This window comes from Brachionichthys hirsutus, unplaced genomic scaffold (assembly GCF_040956055.1).
Source record: "Brachionichthys hirsutus isolate HB-005 unplaced genomic scaffold, CSIRO-AGI_Bhir_v1 contig_980, whole genome shotgun sequence".
Taxonomy (NCBI): domain Eukaryota; kingdom Metazoa; phylum Chordata; class Actinopteri; order Lophiiformes; family Brachionichthyidae; genus Brachionichthys; species Brachionichthys hirsutus.
The window spans coordinates 1-25,000 of NW_027180956.1; the positions used below are offsets into that span (position 1 = coordinate 1).

General features: G+C 42.9%; 1 protein-coding gene and 1 non-coding gene across 2 annotated transcripts; both read right to left on the reverse strand.

Annotated features, from left to right (window-relative positions):
* Window positions 1–956: 956 nt before the first annotated feature.
* LOC137917009 (cell surface glycoprotein MUC18-like) lies at window positions 957–22,898 on the reverse strand. The gene is made up of 15 exons (XM_068759895.1): window positions 22,811–22,898; window positions 10,668–10,792; window positions 10,353–10,584; window positions 9,094–9,164; window positions 8,893–8,980; window positions 8,615–8,794; window positions 7,989–8,119; window positions 7,689–7,824; window positions 7,487–7,602; window positions 6,962–7,103; window positions 6,329–6,456; window positions 5,903–6,044; window positions 2,923–3,046; window positions 2,660–2,771; window positions 957–2,560 (listed from the first exon to the last, which is right to left on the reverse strand). The coding sequence occupies exons 1-15, from the start codon at window positions 22,872–22,874 to the stop codon at window positions 2,558–2,560; spliced, it is 1,794 nt and encodes a 597-aa protein (XP_068615996.1). The 5' UTR covers window positions 22,875–22,898; the 3' UTR covers window positions 957–2,557.
* Window positions 17,567–17,638, reverse strand: trnah-gug (transfer RNA histidin (anticodon GUG)). Its single transcript has one exon. It is a non-coding gene; the product is annotated as a tRNA-His (tRNA).
* Window positions 22,899–25,000: the final 2,102 nt, after the last annotated feature.

Consider the following 25,000-nt stretch of genomic DNA (forward strand, 5'->3'; position numbering starts at 1 on the left):
CCTTTATTTCGTTTGATCCTCGTCACCAAATTTTGATTTTGTCAAAGCAACAAAAGAGCAGCGGTAAATCAGTGATGACGTCACTGTGGCTGTGACGCGTCATGTTCAGGAGACTTCTTTAGACTCTCGCTTGGAACAGAGTTCAGGCGTTCACTGTCATAGTATGGGGAGAAATTTGTGTCAAAAAGATTTGCAACAGCAGGAAAGACTTTTCAACCAAAAAAAAAGTTTTGCAATTTAAGAAAGTATTTGTAAACAATGCTATTATTATCTATCAACATCATTATTTTTGGTTGCAAATCTTTTTTTTTTCTTGCAAATCTTTTCTGCAGTTGCAAATCTTTTTGACACAAATTTCTCTCCATAGTTCTGTGGCAGGATTTTTTGACAACGAAACAAAAAACGTTACCAGAAAATTAGTTATTAGTTAACAAGAAGTTCATTAATTCAACAGTATGTATTTGCTCTGTGATTGGTGCCGAATTGCATATTATGGAGAACGGTGGCCGACACGGGCCAGACTTACTTCAAAAACCGTGGTTCACTTGTCTTCATCCCGTGTGTCTCTCCATTGAGCTCCTACGCTGAGAGCGCCCCCTGCAGGTTGGGAGCACTTCAGTGCCCGTTCATTCAGCGTTTTTTGTTTGCAGATTGTTTCTTGGTTTGCGTCGTTTCTCTATTTGCAGTTAGTTTGATGATGAAGCATTTTTTTTCTTTTTTTGCACCACGCTCCATTTTTGGTACCTCGTTTAGACTTGTGTTTGAGTTTGTGAATTTGCATCGTTTTTGTAATTGAAGCCATTTTCTTCATGAAGTGCGTTTGGCCCGTGTCGGCCACCGTACATATATATAAATTATAGTTTCTGTCATTCAATGTAGGCATGTCCGTCTCTAAAATATCAATGTGATTTTAACATTTTCTCAGTTTAGCACCATCGGGAATAACAGGTACCACATTTTCAGTGCTCTTATGTAACAGTCAGTCTTTATTTGATATAATTTTCAAAAACTACAGACCGTGAATAACATTGATGACATCAATGTTCCAATCTTACAACAAAAAAGCATTAAAATAATGTTAACAGTGGTAGTTGTTACAAGCAGCGGAAAACAAAGACAGTGGTTGGACGTTGTGTACAGAGGACATAGAGCGCAAGGAGCTGGAGTCTCAGTTGTTTCCACTCCTTAGTAGTCACATGCTGAAGTTCCCACTTCGCCAGTCGTCAGATCTGAGAGCAGTCTTTCTGGGATCAATAGATTTTCTTTACTTTTTTTTTCAAGTTTCATTCAGCACAGGAATTCATCAAACAAAGAAAATAAGGAGGGTCACTTCATGCCATGAACCATAGTTACCATGGACCAATAATCTGTTCTACCCTCATCCTCTCTGTTAAATATGCAGTAAAGTATTCCGGAGAACGAGTGTAACTACTGCTGTGAGCCAAATGAGACTCAACCTTTCTCAAGCCTCTCTCTCTCACTACACATCAGTAAAACGCAATAAAAATAACGACAGAACTATATTTCGCTCAAATACCTTGACGAAATAAAAAATCTGTCCCACATTATAAAAACACAACTGCATAAAGAATAACCACACACACACAAAACAAATCAGTGCAGCGAACATTAAATACAAACAGATAATACAAAATGTTTGAAAATCTTTGATTGAATATCTATAAAGCATCTGTAACCTTTGAACGTCACTCTTGCTGAGACTTAAACACACGCATAGAATATAAAATTAAACTCAAAGTAACTCAAACTAATAACGTCAACCGTTCTACGCCAACTATTCACCTGCAAAAATATATCTTTGGCACAAAAGCTTGGTGTTTAAAGATAGATGTTAGCCTGAAAGAAAGAAAAAGAAACTGTGAATTGTGTGATTAAATGACTCGAGAGCTTAAAGGCGGTATTTATTTGGTGAGGCATTTACTGGCTGTCAGGAGAAGCATCATTGCATCCCATAAAGTTTCAGTGTGCAGACTTAAACTGGACAAGAAACATAAAAAGACAAATAATCTATCTAAACTCTCCATAAAGACCAAACCAAAAGAAAGCTTTTATTTTTTGTGTTGTTTTATTTTCTACAGTGTTATTTTAAATAAAGAAATATACACATAGACTATAATATGTACACTTGCTAAAATACCATTTCAGGCTGTGTGGTTTGACTGAGGTGACATTTAGAAGGGTATTAAAAACAGTCCCTGGTCTACTGTTCTCCAAACAATCAGCAGTTTGCACAGCTCATATTAATGAGAACTAGATTTATTGTGCCGCAGCCCATGAAATCATTCCTCATTAAAGATGAAGTTGTGTTATGACTGACATGAGCTCGGGTGTAAAGGATGCAAAAGCTGCAGATTGGAATAATAATTGATTGTCGGCCATCCATCGTTATATTAACGGATCATCCATCCGCCGGGCTTTTCCAATAATTGGAGTTTTGATGGAAGCTTTAAGGCGTAATCGCGTCTGAGCCTGAGAGCAATGAACGGGAGCTACTTGGTGAGTCCTGCAGTCGCCTCCTAAACTTTGGCACATCCGGTTACTACAGAAGGCAAACAGACACAAAGCAGGGGGGGGTATTATAGTGGTGTAATTAAACAAGCAGAATAAGCCCTATTTGACTCAAACAGCAGTTTCCCACCTGGTCACTGGGAGGATGCTTTTCTCCATTGACCGCGAGCAGCACGGCTTCCTCCGTGTTGTCGCTCTTCATCTCCACCACGATGTTATCCTTGTTGGACTTCTGTTTAGTGCTGCGACACATAAAAGCTCTATGGTCAGAGCCATGCCAGATTTTGCACAAGCGAAGATATGCTATAAAGCTTCATAGAGCTGTGGGGAGGGGGGGGGGGAAAGAATGGATTTTTGCTACTTTTTAGGGATGTAAACTCTAACTGTACTTACAGATCTTGCTTGCCAGATCGGCCACAGATCTTTCCCTTTTTGTAGAGAAAATAGAGCACACTCCCCAAAATGGCTAACAGCAGGATGAGGATAATGATGACTGCAATGATGACTCCATTGCCCTCTGGTGGGGAAAAAATAAACAGAGCAAGAAATACATTGTTACTCACGGCAATATTAAGAATGAAGTCTGATGAAGTCTGAGACGTGAGGTAGAGATACAGGATTGCACTGCGCAGACTGTGTGGCTATAGGGCAGATAGCATTTTACACGTCTTCTGAAGAGAGATCAACTCTAGCATCCATTCAGGTAACCCGAAACTAAAAAGGGAAGATGCAAAGTCATTCGGGAGCGTAGGAGGAAATGTGTGCTCATCAAACGGGAAGACACGTGCGGAGGAAGAGGCGAGGAAGAACAACTCAATGGTGCACTGGCGTTTCGTTCATCAGGAGAGAGGGAGATCTGATGAATGGCTGGGAGGTGAGAGAGGGAGGTGCCATGGAGGAGAAGTGGAAGGAAGATTTTTACCCTTACGGGAGGACAGAGGAGAGTATTCAACCGTGGACTACAAACCTTTCTTGATTTTCTTTGGCGGTATAGCAGTTTCGGCTTTGACTGAGAAAAACCACATGAGCACAATTATCAGCTCTGTGTATTATATAAGACATAGCAGCAGATTTGTTACACACACACACACACACACACTGACAAATATTGAATTTGAGAGGATCTTATCCGTGACGTTAAACATCTTGCCTGACGGGCTGACAGTGTTCAGAAGCACAGCAGCCTTTTTCCAGAGTGACCCTGTTTAAGCTCATTTAAACAGTGATTTTCCTGAAATGACAGCTTGGGGGGGGGGGGGGGGGGCGGATTTCCTGACATTATGAACAAAGGAGAGCAGAGATGGAAAGAAAGAAAGCACTCGTGCTGCCTTCGTAATGGGAGTCTGGGGATATGCTCTGAGTGCATTTAAAGTTTCAGCTTGTTTTCTAGACTCTAGAGGCCTAATTTGGTAGAGATTTCTGGTCATTATTGGTGTGCAAGGTCAGTGTGCAGTGTGAAAGGACAAGTCTTGAAACTGAAAACACAATTGTTAGTCTAACGGTAATCGAACACTGATCTCAAATGATCAATACCTTGTTCAACTATCAAAAGATTGAGGAGAAAACGGCACCTGCAAAGCGAGATGCGTGAGCAGCGCTGCATCGTTTCCACGCTGGAGGTGGAAACAAGCCTTGCTGTTGCACAATGTATTGCACTGTGCTGTGAGGCACCAGATAGACGATGGCAGATTGCCCACAACCAAAAACTCAGAATCAGGATATACAATCCAACCTACTGGAGCTCAGAAACCAGTCAGAGCTACAACAGCAGAGACTCGTGTCAAACCCCCCCCCCCAGGAATAAATTGACTGGTGATCCCATTGAAAAACCCTCACATGATGACATCTGAAGGTCGCACCAGTCCATGAAGTGGAGGATTACTGCTGGTTGAAGTGTAGGTAAGTCCTATTCACGAAAAACAGCACAACCAAGCTACGATTGAAAGGATGTTTGATCCTTCAAATAATCTTTACTGACAGCTGAGGTGTCACCGAGTCCCTTTTGCAGTTGACTTGAGTGGTATTTGGTTGGTTTCTTGAGAGGGAGTGTGGTCTTACCTGTGGTAGGGGGGGTGGTGGTGGTGGTGGTGGTGGCTGATGTGGAGGTGTGTGTAACTGAAAACAGTTAGAGGTACAGAAGGGAGGACGCTCCCTGTTAACACACTGGGGCAGCAGGGAGTACGTGTTACGGCCGCACAGCTCCACGGTGTCTCGTCCGAAATAGCAACATTGATTGAGGGGAGACGGGGGGGGCATCAACAGTGAGAGAAGAAGGAATGGAAGAGTCTAGGATTGAGAGGAGGGACTTTGAATTTTGGGATGATGACGGGAAAAGCTATGGAGCTGCTGGACACGACGATGAGGAGAACGGAAAGGTGGAAAGGAAGCAAGGCAAGAAGCTCAGGAGGAGCATTCAAGTTGTTTTATAACGGAGGAGATGGAAGGAGGAATGAAGTAGGAGTTATCTAGAAGGAAGAGTGTTCTAGAGGTGAATCGTGTGTCGGAGCAGACCTCAATGGGGACGTTGGTGAAGGAAATAGAGGAGAAGATGAAGAAGTGATGGGGAAGGTTGGTATTCAGGACAGGAACCTAGAAGGACAGATGGTGGGGGACTTTGCCAAAAGGATGGAAATGGCAGTAGTGAACACTTATTTCCAGAAGAGATGAGAACATAGGGTGGAGGGAGGAGCACACAGGGGGGAAACATCTTGTGTAGACGGAGCAGTTTAAAGGAGGTTGGTGACTGTAAGGTCGTGGTAGGAGAGAGTGTAGCCAGCCAACATAGGCTGGTGGTGAGGAAGATGACTCGTGAAGAAGAGGAAGAGGACTAAGGCAGAGCAGAGGACAAAGTGGTGGAAGCTGACGACCGAAGAGTGTTGTTTGGCTTTCAGGGAAGAGGTGAGACAGGCTTTGGGAGGGCAAGAAAGGCTTCCAGAAGACTGGAACACAACAGCAAGGGTGATCAGGGAGACAGGTAGGAGAGGACTGGGTGTGTCTTCTGGAAGGAAAGGAGATAAGGAGCCCTGGTGGTGGAACCAGGAAGTGTATACAGGGAGGACATGAGAGTGGCTGGTGTTGGTGAGGACAAAAGGACAGGGTGAAGTGGAGAACATTGGTTTGCTGTGGCGACCCCTCACGGGACAAGCCCAAAGGTCAGTAGTCGTAGTCGTAGATTGAAATGTCAGGAATCACAGGCAACACATCGCAGCACATGGCAGAGCTTGAGGCATTCAGACTGCTGGTAAGTAAAAACAGTCAACAAGGTAGCACAAACAAGAAGGGCAGGACCAGAAGGAAAGGGGGGGGGGGCAAGAGGCATACTGTATACACATAAAGAGCAATGACAGGATGCGAAGCCGCAGAAGGAACTCACTGGCTTTAATGTTGAACGTTAGATTGTCCGAACCAAAGTCATTTTGGGCCTCGCACACAGCAGTGATATCTGAGGTGACCTTTACACTGAACACGCTCTGGACGCCCTCCTCTGTTTCTTTCTGGGATGGCGTCTTCCGAATCTGGCAAAAAAAAAAAAAAAGTTAACAGTATTACCTCGACACACGAGCATTCCGAGATATGAGCCAGCCTGCCTATTTTTGATTTGAGATAAGAGCGTGCGAGCACGATTCCAGATGCTGATGCGAGATGGCCGAGCGCTGCGAGCGCGCTTCACTCGTTCTGTAATTTTCGTGAAAGAAAAATTCAAGTGCTGTACTGTAATGTCAATTTAATCCTTGAAATAGATGCATTATTTCACTGGGCGAGCGAGACGATCAAGCAGTTGCCAACCTGTCAACCATACCTGTCCATCAGAGGTAGTCCAGGTAACAAGGGGGGCAGGGAAACCTCTGACGTTGCAACTAAGGTCGACTGTAGTTTCTAACGTCTCTTCTATCTCTGTGTTGTCTGTCTTAATAATGTGTGGTGGGCCTGCAGATAGAGGAGCAAGAAATATGAGCAATGAGACACAACCATTAACCTGATGATGCAGTAAAACTGCAGGAAAAAAATCACACATGCACTGTGTACACAATTATTAGGCTAAATTAACCTGCATGTTTTGATATTTGAATATATCAGGTGATAGGAGGGAGGGTTTAGAATAAGGAGATCAGGCATCCATGCTGTTTCTAAATGTAAACGCAGGTCGCACACGTGACGTCAGAGCAATTTAGGTCGCAGGCAGTGACGTCTCGAAACCTAAAACCATAATAATCCGGCACAGACAGATATTCTCCTCACAAAGCCAAAACCTCACATTCACCGTGGTAAATGTTTCGGTCTGCGGTTCATTAGAACTTTCAATCGACCAAGAGCGTTTTCTAATTGATCAATAATGAGGCTCATCCTCAGAAACACAACTTGCCAAATTATTACGCACACAGTGTAAAACACTAAAGATTACACGACTGACAGGAGACCTATGCAATTTCACCTTGGACGCGAACAAGAAGCGATCCACTGGTTTCCATTCCGTCCATCTCAGGGACCGTTACCACACACGTGTACGTCCCTGCTGTGTCAAACGAGACATTCTTCAGCATCAGGCTGTGATCCTTTGAAACCTCCTCTCCGTTCTGCTCACACAACAGAAAACAAGAATCGCATTAAGCACAAACAGGTCCAATGGCAGGGCTGTTTCGGTTCTCATAGTTGCCAATATGTGTTAAATAACTACTATGGCAGCCGTCTCGGCTCGCTGTTATTACACCGGCTCGGCTCAAGCGTTTCAAATTCACTGGTCTCCCTGAATAAACATCGTAAACGCAATAAAAGTTTTCAGAGCTCAAGATTTAGAAAAAAAAAAAGATAAAAAAAGAAGGACGTAAAATGTGCATCATGCTCGCTATTGTTGCATCGCTTTACCAATTTTGAGTTTGCTTACTTTTGGTTTCTGGTTTTTGTACATTTATTACTCTGTTTGTGTTGCTGCGCCACGTTGCATCGTGTGTAAGTTGACCTTAAACCAGACGGCGCGCGTCTGCAGAGAAGAGAGCGCGTTGCACGTGGCCGTCAGTTCCTGCCCTTGGGTGACTATTGCGATGTCTTCAGGGATCAACACGGCAGCATCGATATCTACACAGAGCAGGGGGGGGGGGGGGAGCAATCAAACCGGGCCCATTCGTTTCCACCGCCGGTAAGATGTGAATGAATTAACTTACAGTTGACAAACACAGTGGTTTCTCCTGCGATCTCATCAAAGGTCTCCATGTCCAGAGATGTGCACTGGTAGACGCCGCTGTTTAGGCGGGTCACGTTGTCCAGCACCAGCATGTTGTTGTCCCAGCTCTCATCAGTCTGCAAAAAAAAAGCAAACGGTTAAGCTGATCAATGCAGAAATGTGCATCATTTCAGTTAATGTTCAGAACGTCACCGCCAACTCCATCCTCTGCATGAAGACTGAACCGCGTAGGCCGAAGCCGGTGCACGAACAACGAGCACAGAGGGGTTGAGTTTCTTACTTCTACATGTCTTATTGAAATAAGGGAGGATGGAGTATTCCCGTTGTCACGGCAGTGAAGCTCAATCGAGTCCCCTTCCTTGACTTTGCCCTTCGGCGACTCCACCCAGACGTTTACAGCGGTGGCGGGGTCTGTAAAGAGAGCGAGAAGCGAGGTCAGGCCACAAACGCGAAGCTTCCCTGGAGGTTGGTGCAGGTTCCGGATCTGCTTGAATGGCAACAATCTGCAGCTGTACGACACGGCAAATTTAATTTACTGGATTTGTTTCAAGTTTTCTGAATAAAATAAAATAAAATAAAAACAGGCGGTGAAACAGCAATTATTGAAATAACGTTTTTTTTTAGTATAACTGACACGGATACATGAGGAGTGGAAACGCTAACGTGAATCTGATTCAACATTTCTGACATGAACTGCAAAGCTGACCGAGTTGTTGATAAAAGTGTTCGCCATAATTTAAAACTTCATATTGATCCAAAGGGGTTTGGTAATCAATAATGGAACCCGGCTGCAATATTCGCACACACAGCCGGTGGAGCTTCTTCAAACGTAGTCAAATGTCCAAACAACCTTGTCGCGTGGTCACATGATGCCCCATGAAAGCGTTGGGGCTGTGTGACACTCACAGTACACGGTAACGTTAATGCGGTCGCTCTCTGTCATCCTGGTTTCCCCAGGAACCAAGTAGGTGACCTCGCAGTAGAAAAGATCGTCCTTATGCTCCCTCGCCACCTTCACGCTCAGCTCGCTCCGAATGGAGAACAGACCGCTGGATTCAGTGGTGGTGCTGGGAGATATTTTCACCACTGGAAAACACCAAAGGAGAAGGAAGCAAAGGCCGCATTAAAGCACAGAGACGCATCAAAAAGCGTGCATCACACGCGTCGTTGCTGCTCCATCTCACCATCCCGATCGACGCGCAGTGGCACGTTGTTTCTATACCACGTGATGTTCGGCTTCGGGTAGCCATTTTTCACCTCGCAAACCCCAATCTGTGAGAAAGAAGGGAACTCAAAGGTTTAAATTGCAGCCTGAAACTCACTTCATAACTTTAATTCTGATGATTATGCATAATAATGAGGATTGTGATTGAAAGTTCCTTCACCTTAGATGGGTTGTCTTCATCGACTGAGATCCCTGTTTGGACGCCCTCAATGGATGGAAGGTCTGGTATTTCTGCAAAGGAGTCCAGAATTGAATCAAGAAGTGGCAGAATGTTCCAGAAACAAGTTGCTTGTAAGGAGTTGTAGCGTAATTTGATGCACTAAAAGGTTGTGAATGTTGTAAGTACTGAAGGCAGTTGAGGCAAACGTGATTGAAGCGGATGTTATTTCACTAGAAGGGTAACCATTACAATAAGTTGAAGTTAGAGTTGACTTTGAGGTGCTGGAAATATCAAAAGCCTGTTATTTGAACAATACCGTAATTCCCGGACTATTGAGCAAACCTGATTAAAAGCCTCAGCCAGAAAAAAGATTTTGTACATATATAGACCGCACCTGTCTATGGATGTCCACGTTATAACATGAGCTATTTACACAGAAATATATTTTTAAACTTTTAATTAAATACAGCGGAACCTCCGTTCATGACTTGAATCCATTCTTCAACTCAGTTTGTGACTTGAAATATTCTTAAACCGATCCCCCCTCCATTTAAATTCATGTAAATCCAGTTAATCCGTTCTCCAGCCCCAGAAACACTTATTTAAAACCTATTTTATGGGTTTATGTGTGGCGAAAATATAGAAAGGAATTAAAGATAACATGAATTATAGAAAAGCACAGCACAGTTTTTCATCAATGCTAAAATAAAACCTAATAATAATTAGGCTTCACGCTTTACCTTGGTTGTTGAAAATGTGTCGTTTGTTTGGCGGTTAACAAAAAGAAAGAAGGGCGGCACGGCGGCGTGTGAAAAAAGTAACGGCTTATAGTCCTGCGATTACGGCATTCACCTTGGGCTAAACGAATGGGCTATTATATTATGGAGGCGTAAGGGATGAAACAAGGATAAAATGGCTGTTAAAATGTGGCCTACAGTTACTTGCATTGTAAGCAGTTCACATTTCAGTTGAAAAATGTATTCCAGAATTCCACTTGGTTGGCTTGCTCTCATGGAACATCGCATGCGAGAGGACGGACGCCGTCGCTGCAGAGCATGGCTCGGCTCGACTGCCACACCTTTTTGTATACAGGTACGCATTTCCCTTTCTTTTTTTGACCTTGTCATACAAGCGTGGCCAATCGGTGGCCCGCAAAGTTTTCACTCAATCAAATTTTGACTTTGAGTAAAGCTGAAATTCAAAATACCGTAAGTATGAAAATCTATTGATAAAGTGCAGCATGTGAAGTTGAAACTTACCAAACACCTTGAGTCTGGTGCGCCCCTCCCCGGCGGCCTCCGTTTGGCTTTTGACGAGACAGATAAACTCCCGCTCGTCTTTCAGCTGCACGTCGCTGATAGTCAGGACCACCCCACCAGTGTCTCCAGTCCCGTTCACACTGATCCGCTCTGCGAACCGCGTCCCTTTTTGTACGTAGTTCATGGTGGCGTCCTGGTAGTAGATGTTCTGCTTCTCACCTGACTGGGTGACCTGAAGTTCATAAAGGTCAAACCATGAATCCACATACGTGTCCCGGCTGTCTGCGGATGTGAAATAGGGTGGATAACACTCACATAGAACCACTGGATGACCGTCCCTCCGATGCCTCCGGATGAGGAGAACATGCAGTCGATCTGTGCCATGTCTCCCCTGAGCACCTCCACTCTGTCCTCCATGTTCACCTCCACCTCAGCCCATGCTGAAAGAGAGCATGTTACGGTTACCATATGATTATTGATCCATATTTTTAGCATAAAAAAACAGAAAACATATTTCCTTCTTTTTTTTTTTATTACCTCCACGGTGGCAGAGGTTATGTTACCACCCACGTTGGTTTTGTCTGTTTTGTAGCAAGATAACTCAAAACGTGTGTTTGGAATGTTACCAGGAACAGTTGATTATAATTTTAGTGATGATCCAGAATCCATGGTCTCTTCTGAATCACTTTGGAATTTTCAGTAACATTGCAGTCAAAGTAGCTTCAAAATGTGTTCCTCAATATCTCGGTGGATTATTGGCCGATGTAATGTAGGGTGGGGGGTCTCTGTCTCACCGCTAAATTTTATCCGGATCGGATCTGGATTGCGGATCCTGATTTTCCCCACTTACTTATATTGGAGCTATTCGGAACACAACCCCGTCGTTAAGTGAGGACCACCTGTATTTCTAATTTATTTCATCAGGGATTTTGATTTTTCAAATTTTTGCCAGTTTGATCTGGACTAAAAATGAAGGTGTGAAATCCTTGCCAAGCCAAAGTCAAGATCAAACAGATGGACTGGTCTAAAAAAAAAAGACATCAAACTGACACGATTTAACTAGTTTGTATGGAGAATTAATTTAACAAGAGGAGGAGGGCGAGCATGCAAGAGGACGGGTAAACGGAGACACCTGATTGTAAAGAAATTGCAGCAGAAGTATGTTAAAGGTGCAGAATGTCATCAGGGAAAGGTTTGAATTGCCGATTGAGGAAGACAATTTCCCAGTCAAGGAGGACGGTGGTTATAATACGATAAAACCCAGAAGTCGATAGTGAGATTCTTAAGAGAAGAAACCCAAAGAAGGCATAAAGGTAAAAAAAAAAAAGAGAAACTAAAGAAATGGTGGATCAACAGGGAGCGAGAGACGCTATGAGAGGAATGGGAAGCCCACCCATGTCCATGTTAATGTGTCGCATTCCAACATGTCACTCTCATAGAAAGAAAGGCTCATTTTATAGGCAGCATAGTAGCCTCCCTGTTCCTTCATGGTCTGCCTGAAACGCTGGTCATTTTCCCTTCCCAAGGTCTCGCACTGAGGCGCATCCGGCTGCTCTATAGGGAAGAGCTCTGATTGCATTTTGCATCACAGTGTTTCCGGAGATGAGCAGAGATCTCAACATGAGCCAGAGCCCGGAGGGAAGGAGATTTGATTTAGCCTTGCCTGTGTCCACTCTTTACAAAGAAGTGGATATACAGCAAGAAAAAAAAGAGACTTCTCTTACATTGGCTATGCTGTTATAAATTCATATTTGCAGCTGTCCCTTCTCTGCCTGTGCACAATGCTATCCAGCAGTTTAGCATTCATTATAATTACATGATTATTAAACCATGCACACAGTACACTTAATCTGTTCCTCTTTTTTCCAGTAAACGAGACAAACATTATGTCCGACTGAGGTTCAGCAGCCTCACACTTAAAGCCCGGAACAGCCTGAACGGTGTTGTTACAATCTGTTCTCATTTTCTAACAATAATTCCTGCAGAAAGATAAAACTATGTTATTTTCCTCCGGAGATTGTTACGTTTCACCTGCTTATAAATCTTTATTAAAAGTCTTTTAAATGCAATGGTTCATTTTTTCCCCACATTATATTATTTTATAGATTCAGGGACTGTATCGGTGGAAGGATGCTGAGGATGGAACTGCGAGGGGACAGGGCTAGAGGACGACCCAGGAGAAGACGCATGGACGTGGTGAGGGAGGGCATGAGAGTGGGGAGGATGATGCAAAGGACAGGGGGAGGTGGAGAAGGTTGATTTGAATACAATGAAGATTCTTTTATAGATTCAATTGATTGAATAAAAAATACACTACCTTTATCTATTATTGATTCTTTTATAACTGCACTTAGTTCCTTGGCATATTTATTTATTGATTTGTTTACATTTTTCCATTTGAGCCGTGCCCCGCCATGAGCTGGCGTCTCATCCAGGGTGTACACCCTGCCTCTTGCCCGTAGACAGCTGGGATAGGCTCCCGCAACAACCGTGACCTGCAAGGCGGACAAACATGCCTTCCCAGCCTCATCTCTTAATTCTTCCTCCCACCATCCATCGCTCACACCTCCAAGTGCTGCTTGTTGTTGTTTACTATTGACTAATGGAGCTTCCTTTGGAAATCCGATTACACTCTCTCTCTCTCTCTCTCTCTCTCTCTCTCTCTTGCATAGGCGTTTCCTGTCCATTAGCCATGGAAAGACAACGCTGACTCTGTTGCAGCATCCCGTCTGTGCAGGTAAGAAGCGGGCCTCATGAAGAGATGAAAATTCAGAGTCTAGCTGGAATTTGGCCAAATGTTTCACACATTCTGGGGCTGCAGGTAATCCCTCAACAGGAATAAACATCTCGTTTAAGCTGTTCCACTGTGCCAAAAAAGATCATCCGACAAAGAGGGTGAATTGCATCCAAAAGCACAGAATTAGGTCGTTTTAAAGATAAACCAAAATAATCCCAAAACTGCCATTATTAAAGTAAGAAGGAGGAGAAAAGGATGGGATAATCTACTATTTATTAATAAGACATTTTTGCGTCGCTTTCTAATCTCAAAATATCACACAAAATATTTCAACAGAAAAAACAGTAACCAACGTGAAGGTCAAACCAGAGCAGACATGAACACAAAACCTGAGATCTGTCTGGCAGTATGATGTGTAATACTATCTGCTACAGCTACACACACACAGTGAGGTCAATTAAATATATCTGACTGACTGAATTGAAGATCAAACTTCTTAGCTTCTCTCTGTAGAAGGAGGAAAGAAAGAGAGAGAGTGGCTATTTAATCCAGACTTAATCCCTCTACATCAGCGAATGCCCTTTCACTTGCATTACAGAGTCACTCTACAAACGGTTTCTTCCATTGAGAATAGATTTTTGGGTGTTGTGTTAATATTTACATACCAGGGATTTCCCCTGCTTAGACATGTTTAATTTACTTCTGACATTCTAAAGAAAAGGCTGAGGCTGAACCAAGGCATGAAAGGATGAGGATGAATGTTAAATAAAAAGAGTGTGTGCGTGCATGTGCGTGTGTGTGTGTGTGTGTGTGCCCAATTTCTACTTTATAAAATGAATACATTGTATTCATGAGAACTTCCTTTAATGACTCTGTGAGGTAATAGCACAGCCGTTTCTCCAAATGGGAGCTTCATTATAATCATCTTAAAATACTAGGGGCTGTATTATTTCAAATTTTAATTCAATGTTCAATTTACTTCCTGGCAGTATGAGTGAAACGCAGTGTATATATACCAGAGTGTATGTTCACTCAAACAAGAAGTGACAAACTCATGGAAAGTTTCCAGTGCTGTCAAATCCAAGAATAACAATGGCCTATCAACTTATTTGCTTACAGGATACAGCAGAAATGGAGTGCACTGACCCGACCAGGCCCAAAAATAGCAGCACACATCCAGGACGGAGCATGGGAAAACAGTGCCTCTGCCAGGCTGCTTTTTGTATGGTTGTAATGGGTCAGAGGCTAGCAAATAGGCTATAGAGTTACCAAAGCAGGAGAGAAGAGAGGATAGTAAATAGAAAAAAGACACAAATCAGGGTGGCGGGTAAGCGAAGAATCGGGTCAGCTGGTTCTCTGTGAGCTGTTGTGCCCCCCCCTCAGGTGAGCAGTTTTGTTGAGCTGCACCCAGGTGTGGTTGGGGGTTGTGGAACAAAACAGCTCACCTGAGAATAGGGGAACAACGGCCCTTCACCTCATGAATGTTAATAATTCCGGAGGAGTCTTATTGCCCTGGCAGTTTCGGCCCTTTCTTTGTTCCCCGCTCCAACAGGAGTACAAGTATCTGGACCCTCTGCCAGTCATTTAGAACTAAAGGTGAAATGTCTTCAATCAAACTCAAACAAGTCCAGTTGATGCTTCGTTTTAGCTCTTTGTGATTTACCCCGACCTGGATGACAGAGAAACCCCCACATGCTGAAAGCTCACAGCTGTCAAAAGGTTTTCACGGAAGCAAGTATTTTATCTTTCGACGTGACGATCAAGAGACGGCGCTGTGACGTAAAACAAGGCCGTCTCCTTCGAGACGCAGATGCCTTGTAGACAATGAAACAAAAGATCAAATAAAATATTTTAAAATTTAATAGATAATGAAATAATCTAACAAAATACTCGTCTTTAAGGAGCCTGCGTGTTGCATTTAAACGCTCGTGCTAACTGCTGCATGTGGACGCATGGTGATGGACAGAGACAGCCGCAGCAACCAAACTGTACACCCCCCCCCCCCCCCCACCCCCCATGCCTGAGATCAAATGAGGTCGACCTCTCTCCCTGACCTGCCAGGCACTTTTGATTTCAACGCGTGACCCAGGCAAACACAAAGACACACTCAACCCCAGAGTGCTGGAACCAAAAGCTGCATGCTCTTAAAACATACCATCAGAAATAATGATTTCTAAACTGGCAACTTAGATTCAAAGAATCGAACTGCAGCAGAGAGGATCAGAGTGGACCACGCGACACAGCAGAAATGGAAGCAGTCACATGGCACTCTGAGTTCTCTTGGTAATCTAACACGAGATTCCATTTCATCACGCCACCTGTCGTAGAGATCAGCACAGGCGAACCCTGGCTCATCTTCCAAAGGGTTCTGTTGACACAACAGCACGGCAATACAAGCTCTGGAGTCTTTTAAGGTCATCACAGAGAGGCACGCCGCTGGTAAGGAAACACCGCTGGTCTTCTCACCCGCTAGAAGCAAAGTGTGATTGAGTAATAATTCATGCCAACGGAGAAAAATATGAATTTGTTCAAAGGGACAAATACATGATATCAATAGTCCTGTCGTCAGTAGAGATTCCTGGTACTAATAATGACACACAGCTGTGAAAATAAAATCAAAAATAGGTGGGAATATTCTTTTTTTTTTTTTTTTTTCCTTTTTCCTTATTATTTTTGGCAAATAAAAGGGAACATTAAACAGATCTAATGCAACATATAAACCTGCATCTAATAAACAGGTAGCACAGCTTAGCACAAGGGCTGGAGACAGAAACAGTGTTTGAAAGAAGCCCAACATACCAGCCCATAGAACTATTACTTTCAGTCTGGATGACACTTTGTTGTCAGAGGAGGAATCTATCAGGGAGACGCTTGGATTTTTGGAGCACATTTCAGAGAATGGTTATACCATGGCACTACGGATCCAACGCCAGAAACGACACAGGATTACTGATCAGCATCAGAGGCTACTCTTTAGTCCCACTTTGGTTTGGCCTCAGCAGTTCCCTCAGTTCCCTTTGATTACATACTTGGCAACAAGACAAGACCTTCTACCCTTTAAACCCACACTCAGCTATTTTTATCGGCCAACACACATTAGACTCTCATACTGTAAATACACATAATATATGTGTTGTGTCATTCTCCCATGTCCAAATCCATAATTCCCATGATTAAAAAAAAACATTGTAAAATGACTCTCATAATGTATGACCTCACTGCCTACGTTCTCCTCGGTGTCTGTGTTTGTATGTGTATACGAGACAATCTCAGTGGGACATTCCTCATGCCTGCTCCCATGGTGGTACAAAACGCCCCCTCCATCCTCTTTCTCACGTCCCAACCACTAAACGCTCCCTCTATCAGGCTCTCTGTCACTAGGGAGAAGTAAAATAACACGAGTTGCTTTAAACTATGGGAAAGGCCAAAATAGGATATATTTTTCTCTCTCGCGTGCAATTCTGCTAATTGTTAATGGTAGAGAAACCGAGATGGGTCACATGGCATGCCCTCAACTGTGTGAGATGTGCGCTGCTGGTTCTGACGTATTATGGCTAAAGATAGATTATAGATGCGCTCACAGGAACGCACGCACTGAGAGCTTTTTGCTCACTGATTTAATGAAATGCACTAGTAAGCAGCGGCTCCCTCCTTTTTGGTGGATGTTGGACGTCCCGTTTTATGGCAGAGGAAAATAAATAAATAAATAAACAGTTAAATCAGGAGCAAAGCATAAATGTAAATTCAAAACAGATGCAACATAACAGCTTGCATAATTTTCAATTATACAGGCATTACACATCTAATTATGCATTTAATTTTCATTTAGGCCATAATAGCCTCGTAGACGAACCTGAGCAAAAACTAAGGGAATTAACTACAAACAGTAACCCACAGCAACCGAAGATGTGGAACCAGAGCAGCGCATCAGTCGGCTCGGGGGAGTCAGAGGCACATCAGTATGGCCGAGCACTGATAGGCTGCATTATGTTAAAAGGATCTTAATGTGCAATAGATCAGCACAGAACATCATTTCAGGAAAACAGCATCCATTATTAAGCAGGGTGTTGGACTAAGAGAATGGACAGAGGTCCTGACATGCCCCCCCGTCTCCTCTTGTGCTAAACTCCCAGTGGGATGACTTCAGAGCGAAGGATCAGCTAGAATCGTAACATTTACAGCTACTTTAAAGCTTACTCCACTGCTATTTGTGTCTTTCTGCATCACTGACATATCTCAATACTTCCTGTGAAAATGCATAAGGAAACTGAAAAGAAAAAATGGAACCAAATGTGTGACTAAACAGATAACGACAAAAAGATGATTGATGCTGAATATGCACAAACTTCAGATGCATTGCTAGAATAGAATAGCACGTTATTGTCATTACACACGGTGATGCAATGAAATTAAGCAGGCTCTGCAAAAATCAGTAAAGAAATTGATGGCTCCAGTGGAAGGCTCTCTAATTTAAAACTGCCGTGACCCGGATTCGAACCGGGGTTGCTGCGGCCACAACGCAGAGTACTAACCACTATACGATCACGGCTGCTACTAGCTAACTGAGCTGCAAAACCAGCAAGACTTTTAGTCTTTTTTAAATTTAAATGTAATTTATTTATTTTCTACCAAGTTTGACACAGCCAAGATCAGATTTGTGGTATCCTACAGAATCACTAAAAACAGCAAGGTATTGTCAGAGGAAGAATCTATCAAGGAGTGTTTTGGTGAACTCTGCAGCACTAACATGCCCTCAAGGAAAAAGAAGCATTCGAGAGCGTGGCCCTCTCCAGATGAGCCATGACCAGAAAGTTGCAAAGAGAAGCCCAATTACTCATGTTTGTCTGTGAGATGACAAAAGGACTTATGCAGGCGCTGCCGGTAATGTGGTGCAGTGAAAGGGACGATGACAGGGAGCGATCTGTTCATGGAGGTAAAGGCATGCCTGGACAAGCTGGGACAGAAAATGTTCATTTTATTATACACCTATAAGTCAGTGCAAAAAATAAAGCGTGTGGCGTTAAACAACAGACAGGTTGATGCACATTTGGAGGCGCATGAGACTGAACAAGGGGACAGGATGTCACACAAATGTTAGATGGCTCGGCGTGGGAAACATGATGAAATTATTTCGGGATTTGAAAGCAGAGATTCAAGAATTTTGCCAGAAGAAAGGCAAAAACATTCCAGATCTCAGATGATGAATAAACATAAAACCAAACTACAACACGTCTATGAAATCAACTAATTTTGGCTCTCGTATAATTAACCTGAGAGCTTTGAAATGTCATTAAATTTAAAAAATCTCTGCCGAGATGCATTTTTCTTGCGTATGTATGTGGCCCAGAATTTACACACACACACACACCACATCCATTCGACGGTGTGAAAAATTTGTGGGTAAAAATGTGTGGGTAAAACTCTAACAAGGATCACTATTTCCAAAAGGCTTCACAACCAAGTCAAACATTTTAACATCAGAGTCAAAGAGGAGGCTGACAAGAAGGAACAGCTGGACCAACTGGCTAAAGCAAAGCAATGCCTAGCCTGCTTCACACAGCCTCAGAGGTCTGCATATAAGATTTACATCCTGACAAGGCCAGACAGCAAGAACAATGAGAATACAGGGGGGGAAGGGGACTGCATTTCCCAGGGGGCAACGTTGCAAAATCCTTCACCCAAACTCTCGGCCCTGAAGAGGCTTTATGTCTGGGCAGAGTAAACCAAGGGGTGCAACTGTTGGGCTGATCTTTGAGCTGTGTTTAATGCGGCGATGACATTTATTATTGTGCCTTACCGGTGTTACACACACACATCCATCATGACGCATAATTACTGGGATCGCACTAACCCTAACCCTCTCCATTGCATCGCATCGCTCTACTCTTATTTCTCTCTCAAATTTAAACAGATCACGCTTGGTCAAATCAGCATAAACTCACCATTTTATTTGACCCGCTGCAAAATACAGACCCTTTGTTTGTCTAACACAACTTAATGATGTAATTAGCCATTACAACTTTGCAGACAAAGCTACAGTTGTATTCGGGCTTTCTTTTGGAAATAACTGGAAATAAACATTCTGAGAGTTAATGTGAACACAAAAATGTTTTTTCTTTATGATAAAACGTGGACGAAAGCAAGGTCCCTCGTTGTTCTGCTGAGCAAAAAAAACAAACGAGGGAGAGAATAAACTTCCTTCCTTCCTTCCTTCCTTCTACATAGTGAACAAGTGTTCAACCACTCCCTTACAAAACGCCTCAGCTTGCAGATTGCTTCACGGCTTGAGCCACAATTGTTTGCTGCCACTCAATGAATGCATGCAAAGCGGGCTCAATGGCAGGAGCACAACACCCAGGGAGGTTTCTTCAAAAGGAACAAGCTCCACTTCTTCCCTGTTGTTGGTTTATTTTATTGACCCAGGTAATGGCGGTAATGGATGTTATTCACATCAACGGGAAAATGAAACAGGAGAGACTGTTTGCTTCTAAAAAAATTATGCTTTCTCAAACACACACACACACACAGAGAGAGCTTCAAATCGCTGCGTGGTTTAGCTGCGAAAAAACAACAACAACTGGATTTGTTTTAAAACAAGAGATCTTATTGAACAATCTCTGGCAATGTTCTACAGAGGGGATACCGTCAATCTGGATAGCATGTGGATTATGTGGGACATACACTCAAAGCATTTACCACAAATGGACACATTCATTAGTGTATCCCCAGCAACGAGCAACCAAGGAGTCCTGGGTCAGATGTGATCAAAAATGCAGTAGAATATAATTACAGTTACACTTCAGTGTCACGTTTAGGAGCAACAGCCAAGAAGCAATGACACGATTTAGCAATTTTCTTTTCAGGATGACACAAGATTGATATTCTCTAGTCTGTGTACTTTCTTTAGCCATTTCCACTGGGGCTCCGGATTATGTTCCATTAATCCTGCCAGGTGCAATTTTTGCCAAAACAATTTTAGACTCATCAATCTCCAGATTGATGGGTTAGGGTTGCACTGTTCCAGCTGAGTTCAAAGACAGAAATGGACTGCTCCATTCCTGTCTGGTGTCCTGAGAAGTCTGTTGCATGGGAACACGTAAACAGAGAGCTTGAACTTCTCAAGGACAGCGATAAGGCTACATGCTCCTGTGAGGAACTTTCCCAACACCAGGAACCATTTTGGGGCCATAGAGCATTTTGTCATCAGTTGCTACTTAAGAATGTTTAAGTTACGTTGAGCATGTCCCTGCAACGATAACGGAAGACTTTCAAGCTGCACCTTTTTTTTCTCTAATATTATCCAACCTGCTCACAAATAGTCGCTCGCGTGGACCGATCTGATGTAGTATAACAGTCCTCCCTCATTTAAAGCCAGATCTGTTCTGCTGATCCTCTTCCAGTAACTTCAGCTTCAAGCCTCAATGTTTGCTGCTGCGGGCCAGAGAAACAAGGGTTTATTGTCCGTGATGGGATCACAACGCCTGAAGAGCAGCAGTTGTTTCGAGCGCACGAAGCCGGAAGCATGGTGCCTTCATCAGCAGAAATTAAACCAATGTCTAGTGTTGCTGGCCCCACTTGATTAGCAAATGTCAGATGAAGTGAATGGCATCCTTATTGGGGGGTCATCCCAACCATCGTCGAACAGCATGGCCTCTGATGTCATTGAGGGCCTGTAACAGATACGCACGACACAATAGGACTAATTTGTGCTAAACATCTGCAGGTTTATGCCCTTATGATCAAAAAGAGTGTCTTCAACAGATCCAGTGAGCTTGAGGCCAAGATAACCAACATCATTAAATGCTTGGGATTATGAGCAATAAAGACCATAGAATTGCAGCAACAGACATTTTCTCTTCAGCAAATTAATAATCTGGCAGGACTTTTGTTACAGTTAAAATAATCGCATTGTTTGCTCTCCGTTCTACTGTGTGACGAACGACCACAACATAAATATGACCACCACTGCTAGATTCACTGGGATAATAAACATTAAAATTTACCGTAACACGAACATAAGATGTAGTGTTTCATATCATCATGATAGATGTCGAAACCACTTTTATCATTAGAGTTGAAACTAAGACTAGTGTGGATGGATTTAGAACAAACCAATAACCACCACTTTTGATGCAAAAATAATTCCAGTGGAAACAGTGGATTTGTCATTCAATCAATTAGTTGATCAATCTCTGTTTAAGCCATACATTTAATCCAAAAATGTCCTTCCTTCCAGCTTTTCAAAAGTGACCATATCGTGCTTTTCTTTGTCTTAAACAAAGCAGAGGAGACGCCAGCAGCTAAGTTGTTCACCTCGACCCAGTAGGACAGTGGACCCCATCATACGAGTCTCTATGGACCTCTAGTCTACTCACGCTGCAGTTATGCACACCCTCTATCTGCCATCACCGCACAGATTCAACAATTGCATCCTCTCATCAGTTTCATCCGTCTCAGCAGACTAATCGGTCACCGCCACCACCAGCGCCTCGACTCCATGGGGAATTTCTCTCGCTGTTACTCAGGGCAGATGCCGTTTAATCACATCCTCCCTCAGTGAGTTTCCGATGGACTAGTTAACACATGTTCCATATATTAGTAAACGGGCAGGGTGGACACTGGGGCAAACGTGAAGAAAGCCAGAGAGGCACAGGAAGTTAAATTAATAGGAGGAGATGGAGTTGGAAGAGATATTGATGCAGGTTGAAGTTAAAATAGGAGTTCAGCACAATGTGGGGGGGGGGGGGGTGGGGCAAGAGAGGAAAAGGTTCCTATGGGTGAGCACACAAAAAGGTAAAGACGTGGTGCGAGTGAGAGGGGAAGTTGAGCTCAAAGAGAGGAAGGGGTGGAGGTGAAATCCACATTAGCCCTTTGACTTTAAAGACACAAGGGCAGAGTCGATGCCTGAGAGCGTTCCTCCTCATCCACACAGCGTTACACACAAATCTATCCTCACATGCTTCTCTAAAAATAAACATTCGTCTACACCTCGCTGTACATTTCACAAGTTACTATCCAACTTTTAATTATAGCCTCACGCAGCCGATGAAAAGACATCAGAGCAACAAACAAGATGATTAACTGCAGTTGTTGGGGTTCGTTTTTTGGGCTTTACACAAAACCTCCTAAACCAGAGCAGTGCCAGTAAAGGCCATGTATCTGCACTGGACTGGTTCTGTGCGGGATAGAAGTCGAACGGACAGAAAGCAGACAGAGCGCTCCTTGACCATAACCAGACCTCTCTGTCAACGAAAAGACATGGAGCTGTAGTTATTATAGAGTTCTAAATTTGACAGTTCATATAGTCCTCTATTTCCAAGCCTCACAACTCACCAGCAAAAAAAGTCAATTCAGTTGTTGCACTGTTTGTACTATAAACTTCAGCGTCCCTGTCTTAACATCTGCTTTATGTGAGTAGTTTCCACCAGCTTAGGACACGCGTGAGTTCATCTAACAGCATCATAGGACAGCAGGAGTATAGTTCATTCTGCATGGGTGGACACATGTCCTGACACTAAATAAAGTTAGAAAGATCTTCAACAGGCAACAGTTCATAGTTTCCAGAAGTTCCCGTATCAACTAATGCAAAATGTAACTTGGTAGTAGAAGATGGAGATCTGTTGCTGCATGGTTCATGAATTGTTTCTGCGATGAATCTCCCTCTCTAAACATTTTTGAAACACCGACAACAGTTTGCGCAAAAACAAAATCACTCACTCACCTCCCCAGACGTGAAAGAGGAGCAGAAGTCCCAGGAGCAGAGAACGCGCGTCCCGAAGAGCCATGGTTGATGTCTCCTGCGTGGAGGGAGTCAGACAGGGGACTGGTCCAGGGAGGAGCGGCGGGACGGCGCGGGGAGGCAGATGATGCAGGCGGGGCAGAGACGGGAGGGATTTACACTGTACAAAATTAGGCGTTTCTATACGGATTAACCCAGCGCACTGTTAATCCAAAATAGGACATATTTTCCTAGAGAAATAACTCACATCAAGAAATTTAGTCTCTTCTTTTTATGGCGCATTCGCTCAACTACATAAACCAATAGGAGACTTGACGATTGACCATTGAGGATATATTTTCTTTTTTGCAGTGTGCAGAAGAGGAGTCACTTGAGTGAGAGCAGCAGGCGGGCGGAGGTCTGGAGCGAAACGCGCAGAAGTTATTATGACGTGATGACACACGCCTGTTTGTTTATCTGTTTGTTTGACTGTCTGTTTCATTTGTCAGCAAGATAGCTTTAAATTTTCCAGATATATTTTCATCTATTTTTAAAGCTATTACATTTTTTGCTGACTTTTGGATCTTTTTGTCAATATAATAATACAGGATGAGGACTTTTCAAACATTTTTCCAATATCAGGAAAATATCAATGATAATAACAGCAAGTGCGTCAAAAGTTCACAACATTAAAGTTATGTACTGTATTTTAAATCAGAATCAGAATACTTTAATAATCCCATAGGAAATTATATGCTTAAAAACAAAGAGTTGAGTCGGAGCTATACTGTTGCAGGCTAGTCTCGGCTCATGCGCACTGAAGGGCTCAATGTGCTTTTAGGTCATTCAGTGGTAACAGATGGGTGAAGACAGTCATTTAAATGTATTTTATTTATGAAAGGGGAGTAGTTACATAATAAAAATAGACCAAAAGCCAACATCATGGAAAATCAGATTGTTGTTTAATATTCATAAAATTCTGATGACTAGGAATTGTTTTGATTCAAGTAAATCTGATTTATATCAAGCACTTTCTAAGAAGAACAGGTCTAGAGAATGCTCTTTATAACAAGCACTGATGGGGATTTGGGTGTCAGAAAGGATTGTGGTGATGTTCATTCATCGACGTAGCGATGGAGCTGTTGTCAGTGTGCCAGCAGTCTGGAATAGAGGCTGCCTCTGATAAAGGTTACTTACATTTTTAACATGATGCAGGTTTTTATTATGAAAAATAACAAATCATAAAGGTGTGTTGGCATTAACAGTGTAGATCTAAAATGTAACGAGTGCAGAGACACAGAGACTGTGTTGCACATTTAGTGTTTCAGACGCCAGAATACTGACATGTTGCTTTAATGTTGACGTATCTTCATTTCTCAACAAGAAACATTCAAGTGAAAACTAGTTCTGCATGACTGAATGAAGCATTTAACTTCATCACCACTCACAAACTCACAAGCATAACTACTGCGTTCAGATTCAACACGTCATTTCTGTCTTCACCTGAACTTTGTTGTCCATCACAGATTTTTTATCAGCAGTAATCTCTTCATTAAAACCATAAGAATAACTCCCTCTGTGTGCTACATTAAGACAAAACTGAACCAGACATACATTGTGTATATATATGTATATACCTGGCTGTATATGTATGTTCAGCATGTGTACACAATTAGGACTGTCGGGGCTTGGATAACATCAGCATCTGCCAAAGTCTACACAAAAGTACTCGTGCATTACTGGGACGCGTGGAATCAAAACAAATTGACAAAAAGACGCAGAGGGGTGCGGGGACATAACCTACAATACTGGCCTGTTGACACCGAAAGCGGTTCTGCTGTGACATGCTTGGCCCAAGTCAACATAGTATATTTTATCTTCCCGGACTGAGGATTAGCTGAATGCACGAACCCAGGAGTTTCAACCTGGCAGTGAACAATCGAAGGTAGACAAATGAGTAAAGTTCACCTGGGTGCTACTACAGCTAAAGGAAAACTGTTGAAATGTCAAATAATTGAGATTTCAGAGTAAGACTCTTCGAATGATGCATTGTCCTGTAACATGAAACCACCTTATTTGGTTTAAAAAAAAAAAGTTTGCTCCTGTTGATTTGTGGTAGTTTTAGCGAAGGAGGCATCCAACGAGTGAAAGTAAAAACCAGTTAAACTTAAGCAAGTATAAGTTTCTGGAGAA

Coding starts and splice junctions, on each gene's coding strand:
- LOC137917009 (XM_068759895.1), bottom strand. CDS start 22,874: ATGGCTCTTCGGGACGCGCGTTCTCTGCTCCTGGGACTTCTGCTCCTC. Junction 7,104..7,486: donor CGCGCGCCGTCTGGTTTAAG/GTCAACTTACAC, acceptor TTGTGTGAGCAG/AACGGAGAGGAGGTTTCAAA. Junction 2,772..2,922: donor CGATCTGGCAAGCAAGATCT/GTAAGTACAGTT, acceptor TATGTGTCGCAG/CACTAAACAGAAGTCCAACA.